This window comes from Synchiropus splendidus, chromosome 1 (assembly GCF_027744825.2).
Source record: "Synchiropus splendidus isolate RoL2022-P1 chromosome 1, RoL_Sspl_1.0, whole genome shotgun sequence".
Lineage (NCBI taxonomy): Eukaryota > Metazoa > Chordata > Actinopteri > Syngnathiformes > Callionymidae > Synchiropus > Synchiropus splendidus.
The window spans coordinates 24518068-24529125 of NC_071334.1; the positions used below are offsets into that span (position 1 = coordinate 24518068).

The following is an 11058-nucleotide window of genomic DNA, read 5'->3' on the forward strand; positions in this document are numbered from 1 at the left end:
GTCTGTGCTTTTTCTCCGACATCCACTTGACTATTCCACATATTCATGTTTTGACAGCATCACAATATCCGTGTTGTCTGCAAACATCACAGCTCAAACCGCGGTTCTGAGTGCTGTCACTCTTGACAGAGCAAGGACACGCCCCCAACGCCATTTCTGTGCCATCAGTTTTGAACTCGTAACTAAAAAAGATTTGTAATCATAAAAAAAGTTTCAAATCTGAAAAAAACTTTTGAATTCGTAAATGCTATTTGAAACTGAAAAAAAAAATCATATTACTAACTATTAATTTTCACGCTGAACTGAAAACTTTTTAAAATACTATGTAAAACTTTTTTTTCGTATTCGGACCTTAATAATGGGACATCAAACCATCATTTTTCGGAATGTTTTTTTTTTCCGAATTCAATTTGGTTTCTTGTATTCGAATCTGGATGGCAGAGAGATGCCTCCATCATTGCACAGCCTGGAACAGATGTCAGGATTAGATCTCTCTCTCGGCTTGATGAAAATGACGATGAATCTTCTACCTTACAAAGCGAGACTAACCTTCTATGCTCATGTCGAATGTTGCGGGAAGGCGCCTCACCTTTGCCAGCCTGCAGCAGATTGAATGCAAAGCACAGACTCCAATACGTCTGAACCTCTCGCCCAGAGAACAAAGCCCGTGTTGATGAGAGAAACAAAGGTTTGGTTATGATTCATGTCAGGCACCAGAGAAACGACGGTTGGTTGCTCCAGGCCGCTGTTGATTGATAAAAGCGGGTGATTACACGTTGCCACTGGGAGAGAGAGGAAAGGACTTGATGACACTAATGATAATTACTGACTCACTAATACCTGCGTGTGCCATGAATTACTCTTCTCCGAGGTGCCTGAGAAAGATGTCGTTGCAATGAACCTGTCTTCACCTCAGAAGTCGCAGTGAAGTGTCATCGACTCAGTCGGAACTGTGGCTAAACTTTTGAAGAACTGAGCAAAATGATGGAAATTGTCGGTTGCTGTGAAGGATCTGCGTCACTTGTGATGCTCTCATGGTTGTTCGCGACGCTACTTTTAAACTCAAAATGAGGACTATGAGGTTGTGAGGACCGGACTGGTGGACTGGGACGGCGTTTGAATTCATTCTCTAATCCTCCCTATAACACATTTTCATCATCTAATAGTGACAAGATAGACCCATGGCAGATCTTGATAGAGTTCCCATGGGTTCTAAAGGCACATTCACACCTAAAGTCGAAGCGTTTGGCAGGGTGTGGAAGTAAAATACAGTAGGTGTTGAGGTTGTCCAGCTCACCTGAGACAGACGATGGAAAGGGTTAAAAGGCTTTCTGGTCCGTTTTCCCACCAAGAAGAAACAGTACCTGGGTTCATTTGTAAGCATCTTTGTGCTGACAGGATTGTTTTGTGCTTGGAAATTGGACGGAAATGAGAACTGTAGCAAAGGGAGGCAGCTGAGGGGGTCGCAAGAAGAGACTCATTACAAGCCGGCGCGCCGCGTTTGTGCCAAGCCTACCTTCTCCAACTCTCCGAGCAGATGGGTCCTGATGGGTGTCAGGGTGGCGCCTACAGCCACGCCGACCACTCGCCCCACACGCACGCCGTTCGTCTGTAGCGATGACAGATTGAGCGCAAACAGGCTATCAGCCCCGACACCTGAGAGCCGCCCGAGGACCTGGGCTCTGGCGCCGACTGCGAGCTACGCTAATTAGCTGCCGTAGAGAAGGCGCCATTAAAGGACAAATCAAACAGGCATTACAGAATAATGAGAAAAGAATGGCAACTGCTTAAAGGGCAGAACCAGTTGTGGAACAACTCGAGACGCATCAGGTGAAGTTGTTTTGCTATTCGACGCTAATTAGATCGGCGCTATCAGCGCGGAAATATGAATAGCTCAGTGGGCTAACTGCTATCTGTGGGTGAGCCAGCAAGGTCAGGTCATTCGTGTTCAAGCAGCCACACTCCCAAAACCATTCTGTCGCTCACCACTTTAGAGACCACAGCCTGTCGTCCAGCTCACTTTAAACGGCTGGTTTGGTGTCAATTGTTTAGACGCGCCGGTCTAATCCTGCCCAACAACAGCCATGACCTGATCCCCACACACGAGTTCAGCGTGGAGGGGACAGTGACAAGGGAGATGGTAGGAATATTTGACTCAACTTGAATAGGCAGAAATCGATGATGGTGCAGGGATTATCGATTGCACAGTCCTCCTTGTAAATCGATCTATCTTTGTCGCATGATGCCTTATTGACTCTGACTGTAAATATCATGCGTCCACTGGGTCACATTTGTCTCTTTTACATGCTGAGGCTTAAGGAGAGGAGCACATAGTGACAAAAAACGGGTCAATAAATGACAAATAAAGAATCCATCACTATCGGAGAGAGAGACTGAAGGACACAGACGGAGAAAAGGGACAAGTCGCCGGTAAGAAAAACGACCTTAAACTTCTGCCCAGAACGGCAGATGTGATGCGAAGCTAAAAGCTGTGGATGAATGAGAGCCGGTGTCTGTGTTCTGCTTCTCCCTCCTCCTTAAGTCCTAATCACATGATAGAATGTCAACACAGCTGGTGTCAATGTCAAAACTGTTGGTCTGGATTTTTAGGAACGAGGCGGCACCAGAGTCAGGATGAATAATGAACCACAGAGGTGACGCCTTCTCCAGACGAATGAACGGGTTCGACCTTCAGTAAGTCCTTGTTTTGCCCTTTTATTACAGTGGACATTTTAAAGAGGTTGATGTACAGGACATGACGCACCAATCATGCACTCATTCATAACTTCATAAGTACTTGTCAGTGTGCAGTAGTCAGTGCTGAACAGACATGTCCAACACGTGGTGTGCAGCGTTAAATGACAGGAGGCTGCGGGGTTGTTATATTGACCCCATCAATGTCTAATTCAGGACCTTGCCACCAGATCCTGACTGTGCTTCTTCACTACCCATTGTTCACTCACTCATCAAGTGTAGGGAGGAGCAAGTTGTCGCAAGACAGGAACAACAGGGATCTTTATCAAGAATTGATCACATAATTACTCGTATTTATTCCAGTCATGGGTCTGTCTTCGCCCCGCTGCTTTATAAAACGGGACGCCATCCTTCTCTTTCTCAGTCAAACTTCGGTAAATACTGCGAATCCTGAGCCCAAGAACACGTGTTCACGCATCATCATCTGTTGAGGGTGAATGAGCGATAAGAATTTTCCCTCATGTAAACAGCTCTGGTCTGTCACGATGCTCTCAGAATATTAAACCCTCCTCAGGTATGCAAACACTCCATCACACAAACAGACAAGCGGACCAAGGTCACCGAGTGCGTCGATGTGAACAGACGAGGTAAATGTTTGGACAGAGCAAATCACCCGCGCCGCCAAAACAAACTGGCGTCTGCTCTTGATCTCACTCTGTCATCAGTAGAAGGGTGTTTCACGTAAAGGCTGGACATTTGACAGATGTTTGTACAAATAAAAAAAAAATCCAAACAACTTGTGTTGTGGGTGATTTGCTGAACTGAAAACACAATTATGATGTCTGCTATGTCATTTAAAGATGCTGCCAGCACGGCACGTTTGTGTCAGTAAAAGACTTCATGCAGGAGAACAAAGACTGGAGGTAGTTGTTGGTGTGTGTGCTGAGTGCCCACTGTAGCAGCCTGTAAACCGAATATGAGTTTCATTGGTCTGATACGTGTCCGTGACCTTAAACTGTTAATAAAACACATTCCTCATGCCACAAAGTTCCACCGTTTCATGATTACGTTGCGCCACATTTCTGTGTGGAAAAACAAAACACACTTGTTGACAAACCCGCACAGACGCACACATATGAACTGGGCCATCTAATCCTCGGAGCCAACCATCAATCACCGCTGACACATTATTAACTATGATAGTTCTGCCAGCGATATCTATATCAAGAATGAATCACACACGCGCGCAAGCCAGTTCTTCGGGTGACCCGAAGCCATCTGTCAGGCGTCGTGGGGAAATTACATTTATAACCCGACGCCTCAGACCGAACGCTGCTGGCCACCGAGGGACATTGGTGAAACCAGAGATTTGAGAAGGAAGCTGTTGTTGGCATATCCACTGTATAACTGGAGTCGCGGTGAACATAAGGTGTCACAACTAGTGATCTGTGACCGTTACTAGAGAGCGATGACAACATAGTGATGAACTGACCATTTTGAAGTTCTCAAGTTGCCACAGCAAGTCAGCCTCCCCCACTCACCCTATCTTGATCATCCTCCCTCGTGCCCCCGATCCTCTTCACCTCCTCTTCTCCTTTGACACGGCACATCCTTCATGTCCACTGCCCCTCCTCTTCACATGTTCAAACCATCTGAGTCTAGGCTCTGCATATGAGCTGTTCTGATATACTTGTTTCTCTTCGAGTCCCTTCTGGTCACTGCCATCGAAAGTACCTTCCGATTGTCTGCCTGCTTCTGCCAATACAAGTAACATCCGACTTACGACCGGGATCGGTTCTGACCAACCGGTGTTAAGTCAGATTGGACGCAAGTCGAATGCCATTCAAAATAGCCGACGCGAGGGTTATAGACACTACTGTAGTGGTAGATCACTGTGTGAGAGTGAGATCCTGGGATACTGTGCTGCTGTGCCGGGCTGCTACGTGCTGAGGTGCCAGGACACTGAATGAAAAAAAGCATCTGCTGGCCGTGGACCTAAGGACTGTTGGACGTAAGTTGAACAGGTCGTAAGTCGGATATTACTTGTACTGTGCCCTGAACTGTGGTGGTGGCAATACCATGTTCTCATGAGCGTCAACTTCAGGGGTGTCAAACTGATCCACGCAGGTTTCTGTTCTGACCCTGCAAGCACATGTATGTTAGGCAATAGACACCAGCGCCCAGCTTGATGGCACCTGATTGGTGAGAAGGTGTCCTCTTGGTTGGTTGGAACAAAGGCCTGCACTGTGGCTCCTTAAAGAACCGGTCTCACACCCCTGGTCGAGAAGAAGAAGCCATGAGGCTGGTGCCATCCCTTGTTGAAGGAGCAGATCAAGCGTCTACGCGTGATGTTTCCTCTCCGGGTTGGAGATGAAGGTTACTGCAAGTCAAACGGACTGATTTACTGAGGAGTCAGATTCCGTCTGTCTCTCAAACTGACAGCTGCAAGACACTTTCTGCCAGAACAGACAAAAAGAGGGGGAGAATGACAAGATTCCTCGAGCTCTGAGGAGATGTGGGCGGTCAGGCGAGGTGGGAGAATTAGGTCCTACGACTGAAGCTTCAAGTGTCATCAGTCACAAGTGAATGGGACATTGATCCGCTGACAGAAGACACGAGGCTTTCTTTGAATAAAGAGTCTAATCAGTTTGTTATCTGCGGAGGATGCTCATTAGACTTGTTGAGGAGGGTGGAGGACTGCAGTCATGTGGCTGCTATCATCAGCCGACAGCTCAGATAGCGTTTCTAGCGGCGCTTTTCATTTATTCATTCGCAGCTGACGCCTCCCTGGTATTGTCAGCTGTATCAGGATGGATCACTGGAACACGTCTCATATCAGTTTATGAGTCTTCCTCCGCAGCCCGAAGCTGAAAACCTCAAATCTGGCGAGGACACTTGATCTTTTTTTTTTTCTTTCTCAGCAGTCGTAGTTAACAGTCGTGACGCTGGCCTTATATGTATGTGCTTGAGTGCCTCTGCCATTTGCCGTTCTCAGCTGCGGCGAGCGCGAGCGTGACCCCGGACCCAGAGAAACGTACATTTATTAGCATACTATGCGCTGTGCCGCTGTCACGCGCGCCGGCGTCGGCTAAAGTTCATTGCTGAAGGTGACAACTGTTGTTTGGGACCTCACAACGCGACGAACGGTGGCATAAATATTCCCACACATTTGCTGTTAATTAGCGCTGTTGTTTGTCATGTGACTTCACACTAGCGCTTTTCGTGTATTTGTGTTGTTGTGAGAGGATTCTCGGATTGAACCAGCCATAGATTTGATTGAAAACAATTTATACAACCATATCAACTTGTTCTTGATAAATTTCTCTATTTGTTTTTCTTTTGTTTAATAAGAATAAACACTAGAATGAAAGATTAGTCACAGGTTATTAAATATGTTTACATCAAAGGAACCGTGGCAAAACTCTGTATTTATTTATTTAAGCTATTAAGTATTTATTTAAGCCTTTTTTATTTGTTCAACTAAAAACAAAAAAACCCCTATTTTTTCCTTCAATAATCGTAATACTTTTAAAACTACATTTACTTAAAATAATTAAATTATTAATTAAATGTATCCTGCACAAAAAGCATACCTCCGCCCAGTTACTCTTTTGCATCCATGCTGTGATGAATATCCAAAATGACAGTTTGTCAATATATTATATACAGTATATATATTCCGAGAGCAATGATATCAAACCAACAGCAGATGGCAGTAGCGCTCCAAAGTCCCTAAAAGACACATTTGAGACGTGAAGAATAGGAATGAGGCATGAATGAGAAAACCGTCCATCATTTCTCCACCATAGTCATATGAGCGCCACAGCTTTACTACAGTGATTTATTTGTATACTGCGTTTCATTATCTCAAAATGTCAGTTTTCAGCCTGTCTCAACCTGAGCAGGTCACATGACTGGATATGACTTTTTCATTTCAAGACAATGGGGGAATCTTAACAACGCAAACTTCAGCATCCCACCAAAATCTAATAGCTTCTCAGTTTGCAACAGCCCTTGAACATTGCATTGAAATGCGTTTGTCCATTTAGAAGTTTGAAATGAACTAAGGAGCAGAGCCTCAATACATCATGTCCGCCACTCTGCGATGGCTGTGGGCAATAAGCAGAGTAAAGTAGACAAATGTTTGATACTAATAATTCACCTGCAAGTTCTAGTGAGAACGCATCACTGTAGTTGTATTTTTTCAACTATTATATACACAAGCACATGAAACACAGCTGACACAGGTTCAGTCCCAGAGTTGCCTCCAGCTGGACTCAAACCCACGACACTACGTCTTTCACTCTTGCAATGTCTTGCTTAGTGTTCATGTCAGCATCTTTCCTTCCTCATCTCTCCTCCGGATAAAGACAGAGCACGGTCGGACTGAAGGATAAAAGTGAGGGAATAGAAAATAGATGAAACACAAAATGCAAGTCGACGATTTGACGCTTTTCTAGAATCTTCTTATTGTGTCTTTTTTTGGAAGACTGAAGCTTTGTGATATTTTTGTTCCTCTTGTGTCGTTTTGCATTTTAATCGCGCTCTAATCCGTTTGTGTTATTGTCCTCCTTTCTTCTGAGCCTCTTCCAAGTGGACTTGACAAAGACTTCTCACCTACTTCTGAAACAAACGCAAAGGTTAAAGGTCAAATCAGGCTTTGGAACGCTTCCCCACATCTGAGCAACCTGATCACATGGTGTTCCTCGGCGAGGTCACGGTGATGCTTTCTGCTGCCAAACATACAGGGTATATTGAGGAGGATGGAGAAGAGGTCTGGCGGCTGCCAGGGGTGGGAATGAAAAGGGAGTTTTATCGGAGAGATCTACCACAATGTTTGTTCCAGAAAGTTAGTAAAAAGGTGAATGTAAATGTGCATGTGCTTCTTCGTTTGCAACTTCTTTTGAGCGTAGATGTGTGTTTTTATATTTGCTATCTGGGTGTGTTGTATCAAATTAATATAATGAGCTTTGGAAAAACATCCAGAGGACTCAAGTCGGAACGCGTCATCCGCAGTAAACCAAGTAATAAAGCACTTGAGTTGCGGGCGAGTGTGAATTATTAATGTGTTTGATATTAAAAGTGTGAGTCAAGACCACGAGCATTCATGAGACTCACAAGAAGGCAAAGATATAGTTTTCGTTTTGGACAACTTAATTTGCAGCCACGTTTCTTTTAGACCCTCAACACAATCGCAGTCACACTCTTCCTCAGTGTTGTTCAGGTTTTAAGCACAAACATGCCTCAGTCATGTTTTGCACTGTATATATTTAAATGTCTCAAAATGGAAGGGAGGTCCCAGATGTGTGTTTGGAGGCCTGAAGGGATCAGAAACAATAAGAGATGCAATTAGAAAAGAAGCGGGGGAAGGGCTGGTGTGCTCATATTGCACACTGTTAAAGGGCAAGTGTTTCATCATATACAGTCATTAGCTTGCCGTCAGTGTGAGGGTCAAGATGAGGGACAGAGTGACGTGAACCCATGCGAGGGAAGCGCAGGACCTGTGTGCCCTCTAGTGGTAACACTTGGAATTGCTTTGCTCAACAATGAAGTGAGGAATAAAAGGGAAGCACATACACCTTTAAGAGCAGGCAATTTATTGATTAAGCTAAAACCAACTTGTACAAGTGGCACAAATAAATACTGTCAAGCACTTGAGGAAGACATGTTCACTATTCACTGTGTTGGTAGCTGCCAATGGACGTCTATGTCTGTGCTGCTGGACTTGACGTGATGAAACTTTAATGGCAGTGGGATCGGATTGTTCGCTGGGCGGGAGCTGCATAATATCACCATAAATAACAGTGTTATGATCTGGTGCAGGGGTCGCTCATCATCAAGTGAGCTGCTGCTGCATGTACCCATATATTTACATTTAAATGATAAGAAATACAACTTAAATCTACCCATTGTAACCATGAATAAACTGAATCATAAATGGAGAAGCCTGGAGTTAGTTTTGCGTTGCTAACCTGACGGTTTAACAATGTCCTTTACTTTACAACGAGGCCACTTTTGCTCCTTGTAGTTTATAAAAATGTATTTTTTATTTGGCAAACACAAGTTTTTCCACAAGAACGCAATACACGACTGAGGTACCCAATGTCTTCGACTTAATCTGATAATATATGTGAGCTTTTAAGGTTGTACGACTGTTGTTCATATGGCAAACAAACATACCGGGACTTTGTAGGAGGTGATTTTTGTCATATGGTGAGCAGGGTTTGACTCACACCCTGACGCACTGTATGTAGCCTTTAGATGTGTTTGGCGTTCATGCGAGCAAGACTGGCCACAAGGTGCTAACTTTTACTTTACATTAACAGAAGGTCCTTTGGTTTAAAGGTGTGGCCAGTAAGTCCTTGACATGTTTCTCTCTAGAGGCACATGTCTGGTTTGGCATGAATTACATTTCAAATGACTAAATTAGAGCAGTCAGCGATCAAAAGTTGAATCTTTAACATGTTTTGGTCTACGATTCAAACTCAAATTCTTTGAAAGGCATGAGGAAATCTTCAAATCTGGAAAAGTGGCCTTTGAAGTTCCAACAAAAATCTAAATCACAGGTTTCACTTGGACCATTTGAAGACACCATTTGTTCTACGTCACCGGACCAGATTTGTTCTCGGGTGACGTCAGAGAAGAGTGTGGAACACTCGGCTCTTCAGGCTGGACTTTCTGGGAACGTTCTTTGAGGAGAACTTGACTGCGTTGTAACAGCTCCCCCAACCCAACACTGGGAACCAACGTGTAGCCTGTTGGTTTCTATGAATGTGCCAGAAGGACGATGAGCAGCGTTGGATGGATTCGATGCTAACCGAGTACTGACCCGGGGCCCACTGGGAGACATGGACCAGAGTGACCGAGGAGAAGAAGCCGCACGTCTGAGGAGAGACGCCGCGGAACACACATTCGCCCCGGCGGACCGACAGGCCTCTTTCCCAGATGATCCCCGCCTCCTCTGTCACACCCATCCCACTCAGGTTGCAGAGTGCCTGCAAGCAAATCTCCTCCAGGTTCTCCTTGGCTGGGAACCGTAGCAGAATGGCGACTAGCCGGGGCACCGCTCCTCGTCTGAGTAGATGGTCCTGCAAGTTCCCTGAATGGGACGATTCAACCATCATGACCAAAATGGCTTGTCTCTGAACCAGGTCGGCTTACTTACGGTTGTCATAGGACATGCGCGTGATGGCTCGCGTCGCATGAAGAAGAAGCTCATGGTCACTGCTGGTCAGCACCGACAACAAAGCTGGGACCAATCCGGAGTCAGTAAAACCTTTGAGAACCAAAGCTGTAAAACCACAGGAGAATGCGTCAATCTAATAATGAAACGTCAAAACTAAGGAATATCATGTCACATGAAAAACATCATGACAGTTTTGACCATCAGTGAACACAAATAAAGCGACATTTATTTCTCCTCAGAAATAATTTTCCAGAAATGAAAGTGAAATCTCAATACGCTCTTACGTTCTCTGGCTAGTTCTGCCACGAGCTTGGCTGTAAGCAGCGTGAGAGACCCACGGCCTCGCAAAGACAGCGCCAGGATGGGCAGGATCCCGCTGACCACCACCTGCTCAGGAGCGCCCCTGTCTGGTCACAGTGAGGACAACAACCGTGAGAAGAAAAATAACGACCACATAAAAAAAAAAAAAAAAAAAAAAAGAGTTTTTGCTGACACACTTTTCTGTATGATGGTTGTCAACACCGTGTTCAGATGTGGCTTCAGCTCGCCTTCTATCTGCTCCAGACCCAAAACCCTGATGGCGCCCAGAGCGTCGTTCAGGTGTTCTGCTGGGAGGAGGCCATGAAAAAACTCGCACTTCAGGAGCATGTTGTTTGTGTGAAAGATTCATATTTAAATGGGGAAGGACGGCGAAAAAGAGGAACTTCAAACTTAAAAACACACCACCATCACAAGCTAGACAGCAGAGTTACGTTTACAAAGTGCTGACTTCACTTCCTGTCCAGAGCTCTAACCATCATCATCATCAATGATCTGCAGTAGAAACTCACCGTTCTGCATTTCCAGCTGCTGGCGACTGCATCTTTGTTTGTACGGCGACACAAATTGCACATTGGGGAGACCCATCCCGACTCCAACCACCCCTTCAAGTCACAGATATTCCATCATCTCTCCTGGCACTGACAGAATCGTGTCCGCTGAGCCCAGTTCTGTTGGGCAGAACCAGTCCACCTTCCACCTGTCAGCTGACCCTGGTGCTCTGCCTCGTAATACTGCTAATCCCGAGTTAAGCCCCGAGTGCATGTGTCTCGTGTGCACATGTCAGCGTCTGTCTTTAGCGAGAGTGACTGTGTGATGCTGCTTTCATGTCTGACCTGTGTTACTGTGTCTTGTTTAAA

The 11058-nt window shown here is 45.3% G+C and overlaps 1 protein-coding gene and 1 long non-coding RNA gene across 3 annotated transcripts; one reads left to right on the forward strand and one right to left on the reverse strand.

The window, feature by feature from the left end:
• Positions 1-2060: 2060 nt before the first annotated feature.
• LOC128752506 (uncharacterized) lies at positions 2061-2683 on the forward strand. The gene is made up of 3 exons (XR_008413675.1): positions 2061-2140; positions 2313-2430; positions 2611-2683. It is a non-coding gene; the product is annotated as an uncharacterized LOC128752506 (long non-coding RNA).
• Positions 2684-8311: 5628 nt separating this feature from the next.
• si:dkey-21e13.3 (uncharacterized protein LOC100150043 homolog) lies at positions 8312-11041 on the reverse strand. 2 transcript variants are annotated; one of them, XM_053845094.1, is made up of 5 exons: positions 10711-11041; positions 10378-10485; positions 10165-10287; positions 9860-9985; positions 8312-9793 (listed from the first exon to the last, which is right to left on the reverse strand). In XM_053845094.1, exons 1-5 carry the CDS (start codon positions 10784-10786, stop codon positions 9330-9332), a joined length of 897 nt encoding a protein of 298 aa, XP_053701069.1. In that variant the 5' UTR covers positions 10787-11041; the 3' UTR covers positions 8312-9329. The 2 variants fall into 2 exon arrangements, with proteins under 2 accessions (XP_053701069.1, XP_053701061.1); XM_053845086.1 differs by having other exon boundaries at positions 10378-10488; positions 10711-11040.
• Between the last annotated feature and the right edge of the window lie 17 nt (positions 11042-11058).

Excerpts from the sequence above, each read along its gene's own strand:
- si:dkey-21e13.3 (XM_053845086.1), bottom strand. The coding sequence starts at position 10,786 with ATGGGTCTCCCCAATGTGCAATTTGTGTCGCCGTACAAACAAAGATGC. Across the intron at positions 9,986-10,164 it reads GGCAGAACTAGCCAGAGAAC|CTTTGGTTCTCAAAGGTTTT; the intron begins GTAAGAGCGTAT and ends GTGGTTTTACAG. Across the intron at positions 9,794-9,859 it reads GCGCATGTCCTATGACAACC|GGAACTTGCAGGACCATCTA; the intron begins GTAAGTAAGCCG and ends CGTCCCATTCAG.